This window comes from Asterias rubens, chromosome 16, assembly GCF_902459465.1.
Source record: "Asterias rubens chromosome 16, eAstRub1.3, whole genome shotgun sequence".
Classification (NCBI taxonomy): domain Eukaryota; kingdom Metazoa; phylum Echinodermata; class Asteroidea; order Forcipulatida; family Asteriidae; genus Asterias; species Asterias rubens.
Genome location: NC_047077.1, coordinates 3104885 through 3129807, shown reverse-complemented (window position 1 = coordinate 3129807; position 24923 = coordinate 3104885). Strand labels below are relative to the sequence as shown.

Genomic DNA, 24923 nt, shown 5'->3' with positions numbered 1-24923 from the left:
CACCACAACCAGTTCTTTGCTGCTGTTCAGACGGCATTGCACATGAAATTAGACCGGTGATTTCCGCTTTATCGGCACTGGTTATTAACCCCACAAATTGCACAATTGATCTCCACTTATCATGATTTAACTTGGTTACCTTACAAAGCTGTTAAAATGACGTCGACGGGGGGAAGGTAAGCTGCAAAAGCATTTGGATTTTGTTAGGAAGTTCCGTTATGACTTTTTTATTTTTATAAAATCAGATTGTGATTTATTTATTAATTTCTTCAATTTCAAACCAAAATATTCATGTAACTTTTGTTTGTCTTTGTAAATTGGTAGTTTGGTATCACTATGGTCATGGATGTAGATGGTCATTCACTATATTCAATCATAACCATCATGGTTTTTTTCAATGTAAAGTTTTAATTTTTCATTCTATTTTATTTTTAACATTCAATTTCAATAGGCCTAAAGCCCTAATTACCTTTTGAACTTATCTAGACCCAGGTAACGGGGGCGCTGTGCTCCTTTTTTAAATTTTAATTTGTCGTTATCGGTCGTACTAGAATGCTTAATGACAGATTAACAAAAGTACAGTGTCCCAGTTACTCACTGGGTCTAGAACTTATCAAGTTCAGTTGAGTTTTGTAGTTCTTAAATCAAACATGACTGAAAAATACCCACACAAACATAGTTGCGATAACGTCAGGCCGGAAGGTTTACAAGATTCTCTCGAGCGGCAAATGACAATCTGGTCCAACAGGCATAATTTCGACAGCTAGTCACCAAATTTGCCCCATTTTTACCACTTTCAAAAATCATGACACAAATTCTATTATAAAAAAGGGCACGAACTTAAGTCTTAATCCTCAATGTCAGAAAAAGGACAAAAACTTACCAGATCCCGGGGTGAATTCCCAGGTTTATATTTTGAACTTGTCGCATCGCTTTGCAAACGCTTTTTTTTTTTTTTTGACTAAACCATTCTGTGAAAGAGGTGTTACAATGTTGCAGTGCAGCAGCGCACACGCACTGCCTTGTAACACCCCTTTCACGTTATCGTAACTAACACAAACACACCGTCAGTCAGGGGTCGACATTGCCACTACACTAGACTAGCCCGGGACTACCAGATTTACAGCCGGGCTGCTCATTTTTCCAGTTTGATAGCCCGACAGGCTTGTGAAAAAAACAATGCAAAAATCATCATCACAAACCATAAATATAAATGAACTGTGCTAAGGTGTATTGTTATTTTTTGTAAAGTTTGTGCAGTGACACGAGACATAATGTGTTTTTCAGCCTACCAAAATCTCATCAGGGCTTCTAAAAATTCTTGGTTACTAGCCCTGCTGACTACCATGAAAATACACTTAATTTCGACCCCTGTCAGTTGTCTTGTATATTAAATACTTGCCGAAATATGTGTATTCTGATTGTGCTACATAATGTGTAATAGATGCCGATTGATTTGGCAGGTTTGGTGCAATGGGATATTTCGAGGTCTGTGTTTGTATCTGTTGATGAGTTCAGTCGCATGAACAATTACATCCAATGGGCAGTCTTTTTGACAGCGTGGGGGCGCTCTCAAACATATTTGTATCAGTTTTGGGGGTATAGGCCTATTCATTCATACCCATTCATATTTAACACATTACCACCACAGACATCTAATCCATCAAGGACAATAAGACCCTCATAGGAGTCTTTATAATCCCCCTCTAAAGCAACTTAAAACCCTGGCGCAACAAAAGTGACAAAATGCCTATTAAAACTGTGCAGGACGAATCGCGTATACCCCGGTTAATACCCCCGGAAGTGATAAAAATACTATTGCAAAGAGCGCCCTCACGCGGTTAAAATTACAGCGCATTCCATAGCAGTTTGGAGGTCATGCATTATTCTAAATCTGTGAGTGTTATATCACAAGTTTTGTTTGTATTGGGTATCCAGCTTGATCCTTAATTTTGTTTAAAAGAGCAGGGGCACCGAGGCAATTCTCCGTGATAAAGGGAGTATTTATTGTAAATTTCGGTTGTAACTGTCATGGGGCACCAAGGCAATGACCAGGGTCAGTTGTCGCCCATATTGCCTCTGTGAACAAACAGGCCTGGTTATCAAACATTGTACCTACATGTACCTGTAGAGAACTTGTTCACCCTGATGTAGTACGCATTCAAGTTTGTATGCATTTACCAAACACCCAATATGTGATAGTGATTTGGATTTACTTTGGAATGCCAGTAAGCCGTGGTATGTCGATGCAGTACTTGTAACCAACACTCTGCATACAGTAGACCAGGAGGCGATTTTGTTCAACACCGATCAGATGTACACATCATCATGTACATATTAAGCTTGGGCGATATCACGATGTTATCGAATATCGTGATATTAATTTGGAAACGATTACGATATCGGATGGATTTGGTTTTAATCGAAATATCGATAATCGCGATATATCGCAAAATCGATTAAATATCGCGATGTATTTGCTAGCTGAGACATCTTGCACCCCATAGGTTTGGAGTAAAACCAGAAGAATAGGTCATTAGAACACCTCTCTTAAGCTATGACTGTCTCTTCTACAACTTTCACTTGGAGTTTGAAGACTGATGATGTCAAATTTCATTAATCGCGATTATATCGAATATCGCGATATATTGTCGGCGATATATCGTGAATAAAATAAATCGATATCGCCCAAGCTTAGTACATATGAAATTGAAGGTCTGTAGTTGGTACTCTGGCATTCAGGTACCCTGGTTTTAATGTGAATGCAAGCCTGTATGCTTCATTTTTTCTAAAGGGAAGGGCACCAAGGCATTTTCTCCTTGGTAAAGGGCACCCTAATAGGAAATTGTAAATTTCTACTGTACATTTCAAGGGCACCAAGGCAATGACCAAGGGGCATGGAGACAATTACCTGAATGCCATGTCAACATTGGTTCCGTTTTCTTGGTTTCATTAGTTAATGTACCCGCAATTTACTGTGTACATTATTTCAATGGAACATTTCAGACACACAGACACCACAACCAAACTTTCAACAATCCCTTGCTGAAAATTGTCCCCAAATACATTTAAAAAAAAAGACTTTTATCAAAAATAAATAGAAAACGATGCTTATGTTCACTCATGTCTTTTTTTTGTGGCAAACTGAAACTAGAAACAAAACAATGAGTGTCACTTTGGACACATTGAACTGGTTTGTTTATTATGAAAAAGCCTTCGGAGCACCACGCTCGGTAGCTCGGGGCTGTATACTCCCCATGGAGCTGAGAAAGATATTAAAAAGGGATGATATCGGCCCAACATGCCCAATGACGTTTTTTGTGTGAAATGCGCTATTAAGATGTTATATCATTATTATAAAATGCAATATAGTTTTGTTCAAATAAACCAATCTTTTTCAATAACATCAACTCTGAGTACTACCTGTACCACATTAAAACCAAATGATACATGTTATTAAAGTTGGAAACTTCCGTTTGTTTGAAGGAAAGTTATAGAGAATTGTCGGTGCAAATAAAAGTGTGACCCAAGTTTCTAAGATAGACGCCATGTGTACAGCATTGCTTCAAATTCAAAATTGACAGCGTGCCATGACGGTTGTGGGTGTGGCTTGGAAATTGGAATCCTTTACATGCTGATCATCCATCTTGGGCTATTGTTTTACGTTCCATATTTATGACAAGGTTGAGTAGTACAAGAGCTTTCGTTATTGGTAGAATTGCAAGGGTCGTGGGTTCGAATCCCACCTTAGTAATTATGCCTGTGATATTTTTTTCACAGGACTCGGGGGAAAGTACTGAGTATGCAGTGCTTTTAACACACATCGGTGTATGGGTAAAAACCAAAAACTAATATTCTTTATCCCCGATGCAAATTTAACATCTTTTATAGCTTTCATTATGTTTTAACTTAATGGTGTCACAAATCTAAGATATGGTTAGTCTCTCTAGCTAAACTCAATACGTAATCTTGCCTTAATGTATTTTTGGGGATTTAGGAGACATACGCCTTTTGGCGATAGTTATTTTTTTATACTTTTATGCTCTCCTGGGCACCCCACTGTTGTTTTTCATTTGTTTTCTTAAATATTTTTAATGTCATGTGCTTGTAAATGTGATTGCCCGAATAAATATTATTATTATTATTATTTTTATCAATCTGATGTGAGTTTACAATGTATGCATGCCTGCAATGTGGTATCCAGTGTAAAGAATCATGTCTTTGAACAATAGACCCATGTGATGTCACACGCTCAAAAAGCCCTCTCACTGGGGTCAAAAGCGCCCTCACTGGGGTCAAAAGCGCCCTCACTGGGGTCAAAAAGCGCCCTCACTTGGGTCAAAGGACGCCAATGATTGGACGATAGCTGTTCTTTGTGCGTGAAAACTGTGCGCGTCAGTGTAGCGTTTTGCGTTATGCAAATAAAACCAAAGGGTTTTATACACAATTTAATCTGCCACAATACCTGCACTCAGTGGTGAGTGGTGGGGGGATAGCGGGAACAAAGAATCCAAAGACAACGCTTTGGTTTTTTGGGGGGGAGGGGGCTACATGTGTGTAATTTCTGCTTTTTTAAAATCCCATTTGGTTGGGGGAGGGTTTTGAGTAGCAAGGCCAACCCCCCCCCCCCCTGCTACCCTATGGTTACAATGCCACTGCCTGCACTCCATTAGAAACAAAGCAAACTGTACGTCAATATGGAGTTGGTATTCATTTCATTTTGCAATAATACCAAAATCATTGAAGGTTGAACAACAATCCTGTCTTGACCTATGATATTCGAGACTAACATTATTTCAATAGTCATCTTGAAGAAAGTGCACGTACGGGTCCTTAGCATGGATGATGAGCTTTCCATATTGGTGTATTCTAAGCATTGGAATGTTGGAATTTTAACTTATAATTGGCTGAATCCACCCTTTAATTCTCGTCATGCTTAAATTGTTTCTCAAGACTTGACCTCTTCAACTCATCCTTAAAGGCACTGAACACTATTGGTAATTACTCAAAATAATTGTTAAAAACTTACTTGGTAACGAGCAACGGAGAGTTGTTGATAGTATAAAACATTGGGAGAAACGACTCCCTCTGAAGTAAGGTAGTTTTCGAGAAAGACGTAATTTTCCACCAATTTGATTTTGAGACCTCAGATTTAGAATTTGAATTGATGATGAAGGTCTCTTTGTGCTGTCTCCAATTGTCTCTATTTTGTGATTATTGATACCAGTTGTCTGCTATTTGCTTTGGTAACGTTGAATATATATATGCTGGCGTGTCATGGCCGGGCGTGTGAGAGCTCTGGTGTTTCTGTTCAGCAGAGTGAGGTTTTCGAGTACTGGTCGTGACACTTGTGTCCTTTAAAACAACACACTTCAACAACTATGCACTTTGTCCCTCTGATAGGATGTAAAGCCATTGGTCTTGTGTGTTATGGATTTATAATACACATTATAGAACCCAGTGCACTTATCGTAAAGAGAAGGGGTTCACCCCTGTGTTCCTGGTTTGATTGGCTGCATATTGTCACCACAGCACCTTCTAAACCATTACATGGTGCTATGTAGAGGAGCAGGGGTCGGTTTCACAAAGAGTTAGGACTAGTCCTAACTTGGGACTAATGATTAGTCCTATAGGATATGTTAAAAAAACGTAATGCTAATTTTGGACGAGTAACTTGTAGTCGTAACTCTTAATGAAATCCACCCCAGGTCCCATACTTCAAAAATGTAATACCTTACAGGAATTGACTGAATGTTGAAGTACCTTGAGCATCACTGAGTGACAGGCTCTACACCATATAAGCGCTATTCAAGTCGCACATTCTCTCATTTTGCTCCACACACCTGGAATGCACTCTCCACCTCAATCAGGAAGTCTGACTCTCTTGGAACATTGAAGAAGTGAACATTATCTGTATCCTATATAATGCGCTGTGTTCTTGACATAGTAGCGCTACACAAATGCCCTATATGTATGTATGTATGTGTGCTTTATAAGAAGCCACTTTTATCTAACAATGCTTTATTTTGTTTGTTTTGCAGTCAGCTGAAGAGACTGAGTGAGGAGAGTCTGACCAGACAGCCAGAGGAAGTCTTTGATGTCTTGGAGAAACTTGGAGAAGGGTAAATATTAATTATTCATAAAGCTTGTTTTAGTGTAGTTAAGTTCATTACCTTTTTTTTTGTATTATTCAGCAAGTGAGACAGAGAGAATATGTTGGGGGTGGTTGGGTTGGCGGAGTGGTATCTTTCCCCACCTTCCACCTCCTGGACCCTGATTGAATCAGTCAGGGGGCACTACGTGCATTGGGTTTTCAGTCCATACCTGACTGCGTGGGTTTTCCCTGGAATATTTCTCTGTGGCTTCACTTCGAAATCCAAAGCTGAACTTTCTTCAGTGTTTTCTCTCCAACTTTATGGGTCCTGTTTACACTACTTCTTCCTTGCCATGCTTACCATTAGGAAGTTCTGGGTTGATGTTCTCAATCTCTCTTTCTTACAGATCCTATGGCAGTGTCTTCAAGGCAATGCACAAGGAGTCTGGCCAGGTATTGGCCATCAAGCAGGTCCCTGTAGATACAGACCTCCAAGAGATCATCAAGGAGATCTCTATCATGCAGCAGTGTGACAGTCCTTATGTCGTCAAATACTACGGCAGCTACTTCAAGAATACAGACTTATGGGTGAGTGGCTTACCTCTTCTCAAACCTTTTTTTCTTCTTCTTTCTTTCTTTATGCAAGTCACCAGATACACATGGCCTGAACGCCACTTCAAGGTGTGGGCTACAATTTTTTTTTTCCAGGGGGCGTTGCCACTTAGTGAGTGAGTTCTTAAATTGGTCTCAACGTTTTGACTAGCTTGCTCTAGTCATCGTCAAAACAATCCACTTACTTTTTCCACAATAAAACTTTTGCTATTAATTCCAATCCTTCTTCCTAACTTTGATGAAGACCATCAGAGCACACTGATCGAAATGTTGAGTCTTTAAATCCTAGGTTCTTCACAGAACCACCACATCTCATAAAAGATTCACATATATACGGTGTCTCAGTCCATTCAGTGATGACAGTTGTTATTTTATTGTGGATACTGATTCAAATATATTGTTTTGTTGGTTGTAGATTGTAATGGAGTATTGTGGAGCAGGATCGGTCTCCGATATCATGAGAAGACGTAGTAAGACGGTGAGTTTAGAATTGAATTGATTTTCATTTAGAAGAACTTACACAACCAATGTCCGAGAGGTTTCCTTGACAAATGGTCTTTCCAAAAACAAAGCCCTCTCTTTCCTAGCTGTATATTCCTGATCTACCAAGCATGTGTAAAGATGGATTGCACAAAGCATCATCGATCGCCATATTTGATGATAAACAAAGGAAAAGTGCACCCTGCGCACAACTCTCCGCCAATGATAGCCTTTCATGCACGCGTGTACGTGCTGCGTACGACTTTCAGCCAATGATAGTCTTTCACACATGCAAGTTTCATCATTGATGGTGGTCAATGACGTCATGATGGTGATCAATGGCGTCATGTGCAATACATTTATTCAACACATGTTGAACGACCGTTATCCTAAGTTAGCATCATGCATTTCTGCACCGGCTGCCTGACTTGTGAGACGCTTCCAAATAGACCGATCTTGAGCTGCCACTTCTGCCCCCTCACAGACCACCCAGCGCAACAGACCACCCAGTGCCAAGTCTGGAGAGTTCCCTCTGGATTATATTTTTTCATGTTGTCCTAGGGTGCCCTCGTCTGCATTTCCCATGGGTTGGTGACCAGTGGTAGAGTTTTAAATGAACAGTGTAACCTCTAGCTACCGGGCAATCTTGGTGGTCTAGTTGGTATGACACTGCTCTAGAATTGCAAAGGGTGTGGGAAAGTACTGAGTATACAGTGCTAACACACATCGGTGTATATGGGTAAAACCAAAATGAATATTCTTTATCCCGATGCAAATTGAACATCTGAAGACTGTATTGAATATGACGTCAACGCTCAAATATCTGCCCTACAACATGGCGTCTGTGCGCGTGTGCCTGCGTGTGTACGTGCATGTGCCGTAGAAATCAAACCGGGAATGCTGCATGCTTCATTGATGTACGCGTTTGGACGTGCATGCGATTTGCCCTACAAGATGGCGACTTTCATAGCAAAACAGGGGTTTATTCAATTCGGTCTATTAAACAGTGAAAGGTATTTTGTTTTTGTCGCTGTTTCTTCCTGCAGCTAACTGAAGACGAGGTCGCCACAATTCTGCAGTCAACTTTAAAGGGTTTAGAATACCTTCACTTCATGCGTAAGATTCACCGAGACATCAAGGCTGGGAACATCTTGCTGAATAATGATGGTTTCGCGAAGCTGGCTGATTTTGGAGTCGCTGGTCAACTCACGGTAAAGAGCTTGGGATTCCTTTGTCAATGACAGGAGAGGGTTCACATTTGTTAATATGGAGGGTTTTCATTGATGCTCAAACTGAAAAACAAGCCAAAGGGGCATAAAGTGCAGAAGTTGCAATCCCAAGGTTGTGGGTTCGAATCCCCCCAGCTAACCGCTGATTTCACAATGACAAGAATAAATATTGTCGTCTAGTTACTGAATCACAACTTCTCGATTTGTGCAGTTCATAATTATAGACGCTAAACCAATGTTTGTATGATGAGAGAGATTGGCTGTTGCCAGCTTGGCGTTTATATCCCCCTGGGGGAGTTTGCCGAGTTCCCTTGACAGAAGATCATCTTAACAAACAAACAACAAACAAGTGTTTGCCATGCTCTTTTGTGCTTGCGTGCATAAGTGTGTGTTTTAATACTACATAGTATGAAAAGTGAGAACAAAAGAAGTCCACCTGAGGGACTTGATACACTATGTGGACTTACACACGTCCACACAGTGTTATTTACAGTGTTGAAGAAATGAATGGACCTAAAGTGTACAGGACAAAGGAATTTCCACACAGTGGCATATCAACTCCAAACTTGATGTGTGGATCGGTCTTGGGATCTCCACAGAAGCCTGGAGTTTTTGGACCCCCTCCCATGCCTGCTATAAATGTCAAGGTTATTATGGCTAAAACAAAAGAAATGCTGTCCAAGCCTTAACTTAAGAAGGTCTTGGCGAATCCATTGAATGTGCAAACGCTTAGAACAACAAAAACAATGGAAATCAAAGCAAAGTCTCCCATTAGATCAATGTGAAGTGTGTGCAAGTTGATACTGGTTAAGCTTGGGCGATATCACGATATTATCGAATATCGCGATATTAATTTGGAAACGATTTTGATATTGGATGGATTTGGTTTTAATCGAAATATTGATATATCGCGATATATCGCGATAATCGCGATAAATCGCAATATCGATTAAATATCGCGATGTATTTGCTAGCTGAGACATCTTGCACCCCATAGGTTTGGAGTAAAACCAGAAGAATAGGTCATTAGAACACCTCTCTTAAGCTATGACTGTCTCTTCTACAACTTTCACTTGGAGTTTGAAGACTGATGATGTCAAATTTCATTAATCGCGATTATATCGAATATCGCGATATATTGTCGGCGATATATCGTGAATAAAATAAATCGATATCGCCCAAGCTTAATACTGGTGCGTATTGCAGTTTTGGCGGCCTAAACATTGTAAGAAAAAGACTTGAGGTTGATGTTTTACCAGCCAATGACGCTTTCAAATTAGACCCTGTAGATCCTCATGATTACATTTTTGCATGCATGCGGCAAAGAAAAAGTATCGGTAAATGCGTAGAAACGTTTTGGTGTCATCAATATTTGGCATGCATGCGGCAAAGCAAGTAGAAACAATATTTGGCAAATCCAACTTTATCAAATGATATTTTCTTGATGACTTTACCCCTACTCCCACTACAGGACACGATGGCTAAACGCAATACAGTCATCGGTACTCCGTTTTGGATGGCGCCCGAGGTGATCCAGGAGATTGGTTATGACTGTAAGGCAGACATCTGGTCGCTAGGAATCACAGCGTTAGAGATGTGCGAAGGGAAACCCCCCTATGCTGAGATACATCCCATGAGGGTAAGAAGCGGGCCATGAGGATAGAAGGGGATTGGAGATACTTTGTAAATGAATTTTCTATAAAACACAGCCAATTACTTGTTTACATTTCGACTAGTTTCGGAAGTTCTGTATTTAGGATTTGAGTTTCATTGATTTGTTTGTTTTTTAACGATGGCTGCACCATTTAATGTAGTAATTGAGTAATCAAAGCTTTTCTCAGGCATCTGAAAGCACACAAATATATTTTTTCTTTCATTATTTTCCTACAATTTCGAAGACCAATTGAGTCCAAATGTTCATAGATCAGGTTGGCGCTGTGGTGTCTTGCCTCGCCTTCCACCTCTGACACCTCGGTTCGAATCCTGCTTGGGGCACTATGTGGATTGGTTTTTCAGTTTCTGCTTGACTTCATGGGTTTTCCCTAGAACAATTCTGTGGGGTTTTCCTCCCACTTCTAAAACTTAAACTTCTTCATTGTCTTCTCACCTTATTTAGATGCTGAAAAGGCTTTGACAAGAATTATCATAGATGTAGATTTGTTTTTTATGCATATGCTGGGAAACACCAAGTGAGGATACTGGTCTTTGACATATCAGTCGCCAGTGTTTTTAAGTATTAATTCTTAAAGCTGATTTCATGTAATTTATCATTCTGCAGGCGATCTTCATGATTCCCACGAAACCCCCTCCTACATTCAGTGACCCTGAGGTCTTTTCAGCAGAGCTGATTGATTTCACCTCCAAGTGCCTCGTCAAGAATCCCGAGGAAAGAGCAACTGCTACGGACCTCTTACAGGTAAGAAACACTTAACCAGCGTGTGAACAGGACAACAACAACAACAACAACAACAACAACAAAATGGTTTCTGTTTTCTGGTTCCCATTTCACATTGCCCGAACCATTTCACATAGCAACTGTACTACTTGAATGTGATTTACCTGGGCCCAATTTCATGGAGCTGCTAAGCAGACAAATTCGCTTAGCACGATATTTCTTCCTTGATTAAAACAGGCTTACCAATCAACTGTTATATTTGTTGAATACTGCTTGTTACTGGTATTCAGCTGTTGTTTACTTATCCTGAAAATTACTTAGAAATTCAGTTGGTAATCCTGTTTTAATCATGGAATAAAATGTGGGGTTGTGGGTTCAAATTCCTCTGCCTGTTTCAGAAAGCACCGAGTAAACAGTGCTATTAACATCCGTGTATGGTCAAACCAAAATATTATTCAGAATTACTATGCCATCTATGTACTCTATAGACCCATAGCATATGACATCACACTCTCAAAAAGGAGGCAGACCATTGGACAATAGCTGTTCTCTGTGCGTAAAAACGTGGGCGTGACCTCGGTGTTCCTGTAGCATTTCGTGTTATGCAAGGGGGAGCTATTGATTGCATACACAATACAGAATGCGCCTTCGAACAATGCGCATAATTTTGGGTGTCTTTTGTGTATGTTTGTATACGATTTTGACACCCAAAATGACACCCAGGATAGGCATATGTGAGTCCCTGCGCGTATTGCAAGGGGTCTATAGTCTGAGGATTTCAAATGTTAGCAGTAACTTGTGACTAAGCAAATCATTGAACAAGACTTCATACACTTCTAACTCGGAAATGGCTTCATTGAGATCACAGCAAATGCACAGGGCACCACGGCAATACACCGATCCATTAGGCTCCGCCCACGGCGCACGTGTGAGCAAGAACACGTGAGCCTCTCCATTGCCATTCTGCACAACTCTGCCGCGCCCGCCAAGCATATGCGCACGCATGTCGGACCTTATTTTGTCGGACTTTTGGTTGTGCAATGGGTTGTGATTTGTCAATACGCAATGGGGCGGAGCTTAAAGCCATTATACACTTTCGGTACAGAACAAAAATTAAAAGTTCACAGATTTACAAATAACCTACAGGGTTTACAGAAGGTAATGGTGAAAGACTTCTCTTGAAATATTATTCCATGAAATGCTTTACTTTTTGAGAAAACATTAAAACAATATCAATTCTTGATTTATTAACACATGTCATGACACGGTGAAACGTGTTTTCCTGTTATTTTCTCCCGACTCCGATGACCGATTGAGCCTAAATTTTCACAGGTTTGTTATTTTATATATAAGTTGTGATACACGAAGTGTGGGCCTTGGACAATACTGTTTACCGAAAGTGTCCAATGGCTTTAATGGATCGGTCTTTTGCTGTGGGTGCCGTGGGTAAATTCAAGGCCTTAGATCAAATTTATTGACTTTCTCTTGTAGCATCCATTCATCAAGAATGCAAAGCCAGTGACGATACTCAGGGAGATGATTAATGAGGCAAATGAGAACCGGGAGAAAGAAAAGCTAAGATTACAAGCCCAAGATGGAGAAGATGATGAAGATGCAGCCTCGGTTAGTATCCTCTTCAAATTCAGTTCATTCAAAACCCTCCTCCCCTAATCCTATAATCCCTTAATCCCATGTCATCTTTGTCTCACACCTTCTCTTTGTGGATGTTGAAGATGCAGCCTCGATTAGTATCCTCTGGAAGTTCACTTTAATTCCTTCAAAACCCTCCTTCCTGATCCTATATTACCCTTAATCTCATCCCATCATAATCCTGCATCCTCCTCATGAAGATGATGAAGATGCTGCCTCGATTAGTATCCTCTTCAAGTTCACTTCAGTTCCTTCAAAACCCTCCTCCCCTGATCCTATATTACCCTTAATCTCATCCCATCATAATCCCACATCCTCCTCATGAAGATGATGAAGATGCAATCTCGGTTAGTATCCTCTCAAATTCACTTCAATTCCTTCAAAACCCTCCTCCCTCATCCTTTTACCCTTAATCTCATCCCATCATAATCCCACATCCTTCACACGAAGATGATGAAGATGCTGCCTCGGTTAGTATCCTCTCAAATTCACTTCAATTCCTTCAAAACCCTCCTCCCCTGATCCTATATTACCCTAAATCTCATCCCATCATAATTCAACATCCTCCTCATGAAGATGATGAAGATGCTGCCTCGGTTAGTATCCTCTTCAAATTCTGAAAATTTGTTTTGACAAAAATGGAAAAACTCTTCACAAATACGATTTGAAAAGATGATAATTACCAGATATTTATGAATTATTTTTGGGATTCATTTCATCATTTAACAACCCTCTGGCGAAAGTAGGACTATATACCAGAAGTAGAAAATATGCTATTATAGGGAATTCCTTCCTGAAGCCTTTTTTCTTTTGATTGTTCAATAAGGCACCGAGGAATTAAAAAATTTTCAATGCAAGTGAAAAGTCACCATGAATAATATCTGACCCAAGTTATTAGCATAGACCCAAAGGAAATCGTTTTTAAGATGAGAACCAGTGAAGGTACTGCTTGACTCGGGCCTTGAATTACAGTTAGGCCACATGGCCTCCGTTGCCCCTGGTCTTGGCCTTGGTGCCCTTCAGAAGTTTCCCTTTGACATTAAGATTTACCAGGCAATGGAAGTGCCCTTTGCAAAGTGAAAATGGCCTTGCCCTTTCAACATGTTCAAAAATGAAATTCCAGGCCTGTATGACTTGCAAGCTTGCTGGTCCAAGCAGCTTGTGATTCTGTGACAGAAAAAGTTTTTTGGGGGTTGAACAAAGAGTTGACTAGAGTGGGATGAAAACAAGAACAGAAAAAGCTGTTGCAAACTGCTTCCAAACCAAATTGCCTGTGGAGTAAATTTGCAACATTTGTTATCGACTCGGCTTTTCAACCAATGCTGTTGGATATAAGTTGTGAGAATGCAGAATTCATTTGCAGCTCGGCATTTTGAGAGTCTGTTTCAGTGACATAACGCTTTCCAGACCTTCGATTCGTCAGAATCTTTTCTGATTTCAGGATTTTCTCATTCATTTTCTTTTGCCTTCAAAACTTCTTGAAAGACATGATCCGATCATCAAAGATTGAAAGGCTTTGCTCATCTTATGTCCAAAGCTCTAGTTTTTGTGTGTGGTGATATAAATATCCTCATCTCTGTAGTCTTGCGAAACCTCTTATACCTTGGATGATTTGTCTTGGTAGTCAGGTGTGTTTTTTAGTTGACAGACTTGGTGCATTACAAATAACCAATACTATAGTTTTAACAGTGTCTTTTAACTGTTTAGGGTTTTAGTATGTTAACATTTGATGATTTGTCATGCTCGTTTCTATGTCTTTTCTATCCTTGCTGATGCTTGACGCTTTTCCCTTCCTTTGTCCTTCTTTCATCTTGGTCTGGTTTATCTAAAAAGGCATTTGTGAAAGGTGACGAGCACGATATGTACACTATAGTGGTAAGGCAATGGTAGAAGCATGCTCATTCGGCATTACATTGCACCGTGTTCACTAGACCCTTATGCACATGGCGTCACTGCAGTAGAGCGCCCTCAGGGATGCTCATTGGCCCATTGTGCGTGTCGCACATACTTTGGTACACATTTTCCATTGTTTCATAACCTCATTGTTTTACCTATAAGATGGTGATCCAATACTCTGCGGTAGTAGAATATAATATAGCGAGACAGTTCTCTAAAGAACAAACTCTACCTGGCATGTATATGTAGATACACACATGATGTTACCGCAAACCAAAAATATATTGATACTTAAACTGTGAGTTATATGAACCACATAAGACCGCCGGACTTGTCCAATCCAGCTTAAAATTTGAGCCCTGTACTGTATGGACCGTTCTGGCTTTCCACTAAGCTCCGCCCACCGCGCACGTGAGCAAGACACGTGAACGAACACTCCCAATGACATTTTGCACGATTCTGCCGCGCGTGCCAAATATACGCGCACGCATGACCGAGTTTGTCCGACCACAATCATTGCTGTGATTGGTCAAATGGGTGATCGCGCACAGTTTGATTGATAGGCTGGATCGGTCCATTAAGCTACCAATCAGCCCCAGGCCTGTCATCCCTGTGTGCTTCTTTTTTGAAAGGGCAAAGGCGCCAAGGGATTTTTTCCTTAGTTTTAGTTTAGACTTTACACTGGCATTATACAAATCTACTTGGTAAAGGTAACCCTATGAGACAATTGAACATTTCTACTTGAGCATTTCAAGGGCACCAAGGCAATGACCAGGGGGCATGGAGGCAATCGTCTTCAGTGCCTCCGTGAAGTAAAAGGCCTGCACCCCTAACTCCCCGAGGTCCAACTCCCCGAATTTCCATGGGGAAATTTTGTTATGGAATAATCTTTAAGCATAAAAAAAGCTGCCTGCTACATGGAAGTGTCGTGGCCGAGCGGTTAAGAGCACCGAATTCAAACTCTGGTGTTTCTGATCAGCAGAGTGTGGGTTCGAATCCCCAGCCGTGACACTGTGTCCTTGAGCAAGACACTTAACCATTGCTTCGTCCTTCGGATGGGACGTAAAGCCGTTGGTCCCATGTGTTGTGTAACGCATGTAAAAGAACCCAGTGCACTTATCGAAAAGAGAAGGGGTTCGCCCCGGTGTTCCTGGTTGAGGCTGCTTAATGCGCCGTAGCACCTTGTAAACCCTTATAAGGTGCTAAATAATTGGGTCTCAGAATTAATCACTGCAATAACCTATCTTTCTGAAAGTTTGTATATACTCAGCGCCTTGAGTACCTTGTTTGGTAGATACGTGCGCTATGTAAGACTTCGATATTATTATTATATTATTACTTCTAAGGCGATAAGATTTTGATGGTCTTTTGTTGAGAGGGAATATGAAACTTCATAGGTTCAGAAATTACAAACTGAATATTTGTTTTGTTCTGTATACATGTATGAATCATCATTGTTTTGAATAATAATTTGGCACTATTTGATTGCACTAGTCTCTTTTTAATTTCCATATATGCAAATCGGATGATGATTATGCAAGTTCATGCAGTTTTTATGTTTTCCTGGTGTAAAGACCCCCATTTATGATTTTAAGATATGATTTGCACAAATATTGTTGTCGCCGGCACTTATGTCATTGTTATCAATAAGCATGATGATGTATCTGGAATACAGTAACGTTACATGTGCCAAAGTATCAAGGCTTTGTAATTTTGCCCTGCACAAAATTTAGTTTTCATGAAACCTCTTTATGCATGTGAAATGTGAGGTCAATATTTATTTGTTCACGTATGGCAGACATGTTCTACATTGTTTTTTAGTAGACCTTTTTGCATTCAAACTTGTAGCTGTGAGGCCATGTATTAATGGAATCATAATAGTGGCTTCGTATATAGCGCTCAAATCCGTCACTCAATGATGGTCATGGCACTCCAACAAAATAGTTTATACTACAAGGTATGTGAAGCTACATTTTGAAGTATGACATCCTTTTCCTCTCTACAGCACCATGTAATGGTTTACAAGGTGCTGTGGCAAAGTATGCAGCCAATCAAACCAGGAACACCGGGGCGAGCCCCTTCTCTTTATGATAAATGCACTGGGTTATTTTATTTGCATTACCTGGGGTGGATTTCACAAAGAGTTAGTCTTATCTCGAGTTAGGACCAGTTACTCGTCCTAACTCAGGACTATCCATGCAGTTTGTATATCTCCTTGGACTAGTCCTAAGTTAGGACTAGTCCTAACTTTTGTGAAATCGACCCCTGGTTACGTTACACCTCCAATCCGAAGTACGCAGCAGTAATGGTTAAGTGTCTTGCTTAAGGACACAAGTGTCATGACCGGGACTCAAACCCACACTCTACTTAACAGAAACACCACAGCTTGAGTCCAGTGTTCTTACCTACTCGACCACAACATTGTACGTACTGTTGAAGGTACTTGCTCAAGGTGATTAGGCATTAATGTCTTCATGCTCGTGAAGGTTGTTGAATGGAACACATCAGTGTACTGCATCTTCTGGAAAGTTGGAAATAACTAGTTGCATCCCTTAAGGCACGGGGGTGGATTTCACAAAGAGTTAAGACTAGTCTTATCTGGAGTTAGGACGAATTACTTGTCCTAACTTAGAACTAGCCATATGTTTCGTATATCTCTTAGGACTAGTCCTAACTCTTTGTGAAATTGACCCCTGACACGTTTGGTAATTTGGTATCATAGAAACTTACTTGGTAACGAGCAGGATAGATGGTATAAAACATTGTGAGAAATCACTCCCTCTAAAGTATTTGAGTTATGGAGAAAGAGATAATTTCTGCTTAAAAGATTTGAACCTGAGAAAGACTTCAGGCCTGAAGCCTTTCTCAAGCATCTGAAAGCAGACAAATTTGTGCAACAAGGGTGTTGTTTCTTTTGTTATTTTCTTGCAACTACGATGACCGATTGAGCCCAAATTTTCACAGGTTTGTTATTCGATACACATGTTGGAATACACCAAGTGAGAAGACTGGTCTTTTACAATTACCAATAGTGTCCAGTGCCTTTAAGACAAGACATATCTTTATATAATTTGACTATGTATCACAAGTTGCTCATTTTGCTCCTCTATTGCAAACAGGAAGAAGACGAGGTTGACGGTAGAGTGGTAAGCGGATGTCACATGACTGTCACATGACATTCACTGCATGAACCAAATCCCACCTTGGTTTAAGTTGATATCATTTTTTACCATTTTCTCCACCATGTATTAACCATGTACAACCAGTTTGTAAAGCATGATCTTTCCTGTATGATGGAACCAATGCTAGGGTGTATGGGTAATAACCAAAAATTAATATTCTTTATCCCCGATGCAAAATTAACATCTCTTATATCGTTGCGGTACCCGCTGCCAAAACCTTGGATGTCTAGTTGGTAAGACACTGCTCTAGAATTGCAAGGGTCTTGGGTTCGAATCCCACCTGAGTAACATGCCTGCGATATTTTTTCACAGGACTCGGGGAAAGTACTGAGTAATACAGTGCTAACACACATCGGTGTATGGGTAAAAACCAACATTAATATTCTTTATCCCCGATGCAAATTTAACATCTCTTACAATGCTGGGGAGGTTTGAACATACTTGTGAAGGCCACACATTCCTAAAAATGCATCTTTTTGGAGCATGCACTTAACAATTTACCCGTGGACTGAAGGGCCTACAAAATGTCCTTGTGGAGCACCCGGTTCTTGAGAATTTCCATCCGGAGAACTTTTATTTTCACTTTTTTGTTTAGATCTTGTCTCCCAAAGGTTCCTAAAATTAACCCTACAATCCATATTTCCATCATTTGTTGTGATTCGTCATCAGCTTTAAAGGATCACGTTGCCTTGTATCGGTCGAGTTGGTCTTTGAAAAGCGTTTGTAACCGTTTGTTATAAAATGCATATGGTTAGAAAGATGTAAAAGTGTAATACAATGGTCCACACAAACATGCCTCGAAATTGCAGTTTTCCTTTTACCTCGTAAATGAAATGGCCGACCATGTTAGTTCGCAAAGTAAAAGGAAAACCGCGCAATTTCGAGGCAAATTTGTGTGGATCATTGTATTCTACTTTTAAAACATCTTTCCAACCATATGCATTTTATAAAAAACTGTTACAAACGCTTTGTAAAGACCAACTCGACTGATCCAAGGCAACGTGTTCCTTTATTAATGGAGTACATTTGTTTTCTATGATTTTGGGTTTAACAAATGGAACAAATTTGCAGAGTTGAATTTAAATGGTGTTTATGTTTGTTTCTTTGTTTTTGTTAGCGGTTTTGTTTTAAATTTGCTAAAAAAACTGCAACCTTGCATGTAGAAAGCCAACTAGGGGAGTGTACATATATCCCGGTGTTGCAAACTCAGAGGGAATTCATTTGTTAACATCTAATATTAAGCGTACATGTATTAAGTTCATTTTATTTATTTTTTTTTTTCACTCGCATGCCATGATTTCTGTTAAAAACCGGTATTACAGGAAAATGGGATTTGATATTGCTGTACAATTTCAAATCCTTTACACATGCCTGGAATAACACTGATGCTATGGTCTCTTTTCCCTCCCACATCTAAAACTGAACATATCTTCTTATTTTCTATTCATCGTGTTAGTTTTTAGGTGTGAAGTTTTTACCCTGTAAGTACACGTTTGGTAATTACACAAAACAAATATTATCTTAAAAACTGATTTTGTAACGATCATTGGAGAGCTGTGGATAGTATAAAATATTGTGAGAAACGGCTCCCTCTGAAGTAGCGTAGATCTTGGCTGTGCTCCGTGGTCATAATGGGTTGACGTGGCTGGCAGCTGAACACGCTGTAGCCGCGTCCTTCGCAATTCAGCTCTTAGCTGCGAGTAAGGACGATTAGCCCCCCAAATTATTATTATTATTATTATTATTTTGAGAAAGAGGTAATTTCGCACTAAAATAATAAAAGACTTCTAGCTATTTTATTCCTATCTGAAAGCACACAAATTTGTCCAACAAGGGTGTTGTATCTCTCATCACATTCTTGCAACTTCGATGACCAATTGAGCTCAAATTTTCATAGGCTTGTTATTTATGCTTATGTTGGGGTTCACCAAGTGAGAAGACTGGTCTTCGACAATTACCAAAGGTGTACCTTCCCTTTAAATTTTCATTCTTTATTTGATCATTTAGGATGATGACGACATCGTTGACAGTGGTACCATGGTAGCAAGAGGTAGATCATCCGGCTCATCGGCGACGGCTCTCGCCAGCGACAAAGACACCTCACAAACAGACTCAGACACCATGATCCTACACAATAGCGGGTCCGATCACGATAGCGGTACAATGATAGAGCATGATAGTGGAACGATGATCCAGCATGATAGCGGGACAATGGTTGAACATGATAGCGGGACAATGGTGGAACATGATAGTGGAACGATGATCATGCATGAAGACTCGGGGACTATGATATCACATGGGGATCATGACGGACTGGGTGAGAATGATATGGGGACGATGGTCATCAATAAAGATGAAGACATCAATGGTGACTCGACAATGAAGAGTGAGTGTTTTTAGATTTAATCTAGTGCCTTTCTCAAACCTCGTCTTAAGCCCGGTTCATACTTCCTGCGAATGCAAATGCGAAGCGAATGTTGACGTCACAAAATTCGCAACGAATATTTGCAGCAGTTTTGCTCTGCTCAACTCACTTGCGAATACCGCTGCGAAAAGATAGTTGTGACATCAAATTCACATCAAATTCGCTTTGCATTCGCATTCGCAGGAAGTATGAACCGGGGTTTTAGGCGCCTTCCCCGGCTTAGGCTCTGCCTGCTGCATTCGCAGTGGCAACGCAGCGAGTTAGAACTGGCCTTCAGGCCTATACAATTTTGGAGCAGCGTGTATTTTGCACACAGTGCTTGGAACATAAGCAGACGGAGCCTGGATCCAGACCCCAAGCCGAGGTTGGAGAAAGGCCCCTCAGGCCAATTTCATAGAGCTGCTTAAGCAAAAAAAAATTGCTTAAGCACGAAAATAGCTCGCTTATTTTACACATGTTACTGGCCAAATGTCATGCCATATATATTGCTTGTAACTGGTATTTAGCTGTTGTTTACTTAGCATAACAAAGAGTTGAGTCTTGGCCGGTACTTGTGATTTTACTAAGCAAGGATGTTTCTGCTTAAGCAAATTTTGTTGCTTTAAGCAGCTCTATGATTTAGGCCCTGATCTTGCACAGCCTTGCTACCATGGGATGTGCACCTTGTTGACACCTCTCCTCACTAACCCCTGGTAGGGATGTACTGAAGTATGTCCTCAACGGTGACTACTTTGCGTGCAGGGTTGTTAAAAATGCAAGACATTATTTAAAGGCAGTGGACACTATTGGTAATTACTCAAAACAATTATAAAACCTTACTAGGCAATGAGTAATGGGGAGAGGTTGATAGTATAAAACATTGTGAGAAACGGCTCCCTCGTAAGTGACGTAGTTTTCAAGAAAGAAGTCATTTTCCCCGAATTTGATTTCGAGTCCTCAAGTTTAGAATTTGAGGTCTCGAAATCAAGCATCTAAACGCACACAACTTTGTGTGACAAGGCCATCTTCTGTCATTATTATCTCGCAACCATGCCGACCAATTGAGCTCAGATTTTCACAGGTTTGTTATTTTATGCATATGTTGAGACACACCAAGTGAAAAGACTGGTCTTTGACATTTACCAATAGTGTCCGGGGTCTTTAATACCTGCAGGTGAAAATGCAAGTACTTTGGTGGATTCCGTTTCATATGAAATTTGTTTTCACACGGTCACATAGTATTTAACAAGGTATTTAGTATTTGACTAAAATTTAAATCCTCTATTAGTAGAAGGCTCATAATATAGATGTGAGCAATTACAACTTAATCCAAAAACAACAACAAAAAATCAAAATTTAAAAGATTAAAAAACACAATTTGTACTACCTCCCAAGTTTATTTTTAAAATTTTGTGTTACCTTCCCACTTACTTATGCGCTACGTTTTTCTTTCTACTTTTTTTAATGATGAAACTGTAGGAATAAACACTGACTCGGCAAACCAGAACTACCGGCCACTCTTCATGGATCACTTTGACCGTCAGCTCGAGGCCAAGCAAGGCAAAGCAGCATCTGCGGATCAACAACAGCAGCTTCAACAACATCCTCTACAAACACCTCAACTCTTACCACCAGCGCCACCCTTCACTCAGCAGCAACAAGAACAAGAGAAACTAGCACAGCAACAACGACGACAGCAAACCCCACCCCAACAAAGGCAAATCACACCCACGAGATCGGAGCTTAGTCGACCATTTCATGATATGGATTTTGATTTTGTAAGTATTCCTTTATTTGGGTGGCACGGTTGGCTTGTGCGTAAAGCGCTCGCCTCTCACCAAGGTGACCCTGGTTCAATTCCCGTCCAGGGCCATATGTGAGTTGAGTTGTGCGTTGGTTCTCTGCTGTGCCACGAGGGTTTTCCAGACCATCCGGTTTACCTCCCTCGGGGGAAAAAACAAACACTTTTGATCTTTGCTGTGCTCCTTGGTCATAATGGGTCGATGTGGCTGGTAGCCAAAGGCGCCCTTGCATGCCTGCTTCTTGAACACGTTGTAGCCGCGTCCTTCGCAATTCAGCTCTTAGCTGCGAGTAAGGATGATTAGCCCCCCCCCCCCCAAATTGTTATTATTATTAGGTGAGGTTTGCTATTTTACCATGGTGTACACTCCAAAATTGCCTGCAATGAGTTTTTGTTTCAAAGTACGATGTTTCTATCCTTCTAGTATTTTCTGCATTTAAAGTAACATAGAAGTTAGTCTAACCAAAATAACATTATGAGCTCAAAAATATCAAAATGTTTGTGGCAATTTTAAAATAACTTGTGCAGGTCTGTGATATGTCATGATTTTTTTCCTGATTTCAGATTTCCCCGTGTGTACAAACTTTCTAAAACTATGTGATCTTGGCTGTGTTCATATCTTTAATTTCACAATTTTGTTGCTCTCCTTGTCAGACAACTACCCATTTAGAGCCGTTGCTTTATTGCTAAAATCTTACCTGTTTGCCATGATTGTTCGGTGCTTTTTGTGAAACCGTTTTTTTTTACTGATTTCATATTTTTAATTTCTCTCTCTGTAAAACAGTTAAAAAAGTTAAGTTATGACGACCTACAGGGCAGACTGCAGGCCTTAGACCCCCAGATGGAGCAAGAAATTGAAGAACTCAGAAAGAGGTATCAGGAAAAGCGCAGACCAATCATCGAAGCTATGGATGTCAAACGGAAAAGACAACAAAACTTTTAGTTCTCTTGATATATTTTGTAAAGTATAGAAGACTGAAAATGTATAGAATCGGAAGATAACGAAGCGGAAGTTTGTAAACTGTGGAGCTGGATTGAAATTGTGAGAATGCAAGCAAGCTACGGCCAAGTTCACGCGAGGACTATCGTTGAGCATAGATTGACTAACATTGCCCAAACTCTGTGTAGTTGGACTACTCTAGTTGACTATTTGGAACCAACCTACCGGGCATGGTTGCATTGCTGGTTACCAATAGCTGTGTTTGTGTAGCACAACGCAGAGTGGACCAGTTATAACAACATGATAGCATACGTGAAGTCGAAAGTCGTGTTGATGACATGACACTACAGTCGTTCGCAACTTCAGCGTGCATGCCCTACGTACGTCACTAAACAACCACTCATTTACCATTGATCCTTGCGCGAACTTTACCCTAACTGAAGGACACAGCATCCATGTTGGGTTCCTGGTCTACAGGCACAGAAAGACCATTCAATGATGTCAGGATCAAGAAGGCACCAGTCTGCCTGGGCACCAAGCCTCATGTTGATGGAAGTGAGTCGCATACTTTGTATGAAGGAACCCAAGAACACCAGCCTCGCTACCATGGGCAGCGCTCTGTATGGATACCTCTCATCACTAACTCTCGGTAGGAAAACACTAAAAGTCAATGCTGATTGGATAACCAAGAGTGACTATTTTGTACGCGAGTGTACAAATGCACGTATTTCGGTGCAATACATTTCAAATGTATCATATTTTATGTGGTCACCCTAAAGTGTATACAGTTAGATGTATAACAAGATCAACAAAGAATGAGAGGGAACCAGTTGCTCTATGAATTGATGTGTCTTTTGACAGGGAATTCTGGGAAGTCTCGTAACACAGAATGGATCAATCAAAGGACTCTTTAAAATATCCAATATGGTCAAGATTAAGTATTGTTTGAAGCTTTGCATGGTTTGCAGAAATAAGGAGAAACTATAAATATAGTAAACTTGCAGGTACAACCATGTTTCAAACAGTATATGAATTCTCCTGAAGACGAGCAGAGTATATTGTTCTGAATGTCGAGACCAAACCAGCTCTTCTTAGAGCCAACACTCACCCTAAAGAGATTTTTCACATGGTTGTACCCGCAAGTTTACTATTTATTTATAGTTTCTCCTTATGGTCGAGATTGTACACCACTGGGAACGAGGTTGCCAAGAAGAATACTCTGTGAGTTGACTGGAAAATCTCTTCAGAAGTCAAAAAAAAAAAAAAGTAACACCATTTTCAGACAGGCGTGCCAGAGTCACGCCGAACCAAATAGATTAGGAGCGACCCTATGTCGACCACAAATAATTTGTTGGTTTTAGACATGCGAACTTAATATAACATTAATATTGTACTCTGCACATGACAAGATCGACGTCTGAAACCAAGTTGCTCCGGAGTCGTTCCGAAGGACCGCAACAGTCAATCTTTCGACTTCTAGCGCATCCAGTCGCCTCTAACTGTTTCAGACGTCGTACTTTTCATGTACTGAATTCAGAATTTGGAGCGCCTGTCTAAAACGGGTGTAAGTTCTTGCTTGATAACTCAAAACTGTGGTGATCAGGTTCAAATCCATAGCTTAGCTGAATGAACAAGTGGTGTAAATGAGTTAAAACAAAATGATCATTTCTATTAAGTTTGATTTCCTGGAATATTTACAGTTTTTGCCATAAAAAGATCAGGACTTGCTTTTAGTTTACACAATTTTAAATGATTAGTTTTTATGTTGAAATATTAAGGATGGATAGATTTATTTTATTTATAGATGTTATGATTAGTAAAATGAAGTTAATCGGTTTATTATTTTGCTTTGGTTTAAAGGCATGGTACACTTTTGGTAATTGTCCAAGACCAGTATCTTCACTTGGTGTATCTCAACATACGCATTAAATAACAAACCTTTAAAACTTTGGGCGCAATTGGTCATCAAAGTGCAAGAAAATAATGAAAGAAACACACCATTGCTGCATATAATTGTGTGCTTTTAGATGCCTGAGAAAAACTTTATGCCTGAAACCTTATTTAGATTCTAATATTGGGGTGAATAATTACCTCTTACTCTAAAACTACATTACTTTTAAGGGGTTGGTTCTAACAGTGTTTTTAAATATCAACAGCTCTCCAATGGTTTTATTTTTACCAAGTTAGTTTTGTTGGTCATTATCCTATGAACTGGAGTAATTACCAAAAGCATACCTGCC

The 24923-nt window shown here is 40.1% G+C and overlaps 1 protein-coding gene across 3 annotated transcripts; it reads left to right on the top strand.

Moving 5' to 3' along the window:
• Positions 1 to 17: 17 nt before the first annotated feature.
• On the top strand, positions 18 to 23682 carry LOC117300664 (serine/threonine-protein kinase 3-like). 3 transcript variants are annotated; one of them, XM_033784371.1, is made up of 13 exons: positions 18 to 176; positions 6042 to 6122; positions 6502 to 6682; positions 7122 to 7184; positions 8233 to 8397; positions 9887 to 10054; positions 10694 to 10831; positions 12302 to 12433; positions 14294 to 14335; positions 17476 to 17502; positions 19546 to 19924; positions 21422 to 21720; positions 22528 to 23682. In XM_033784371.1, exons 1-13 carry the CDS (start codon positions 157 to 159, stop codon positions 22684 to 22686), a joined length of 1854 nt encoding a protein of 617 aa, XP_033640262.1. In that variant the 5' UTR covers positions 18 to 156; the 3' UTR covers positions 22687 to 23682. The 3 variants fall into 3 exon arrangements, with proteins under 3 accessions (XP_033640262.1, XP_033640263.1, XP_033640264.1); XM_033784372.1 differs by lacking the exon at positions 14294 to 14335; XM_033784373.1 differs by lacking the exons at positions 14294 to 14335; positions 17476 to 17502.
• Positions 23683 to 24923: the final 1241 nt, after the last annotated feature.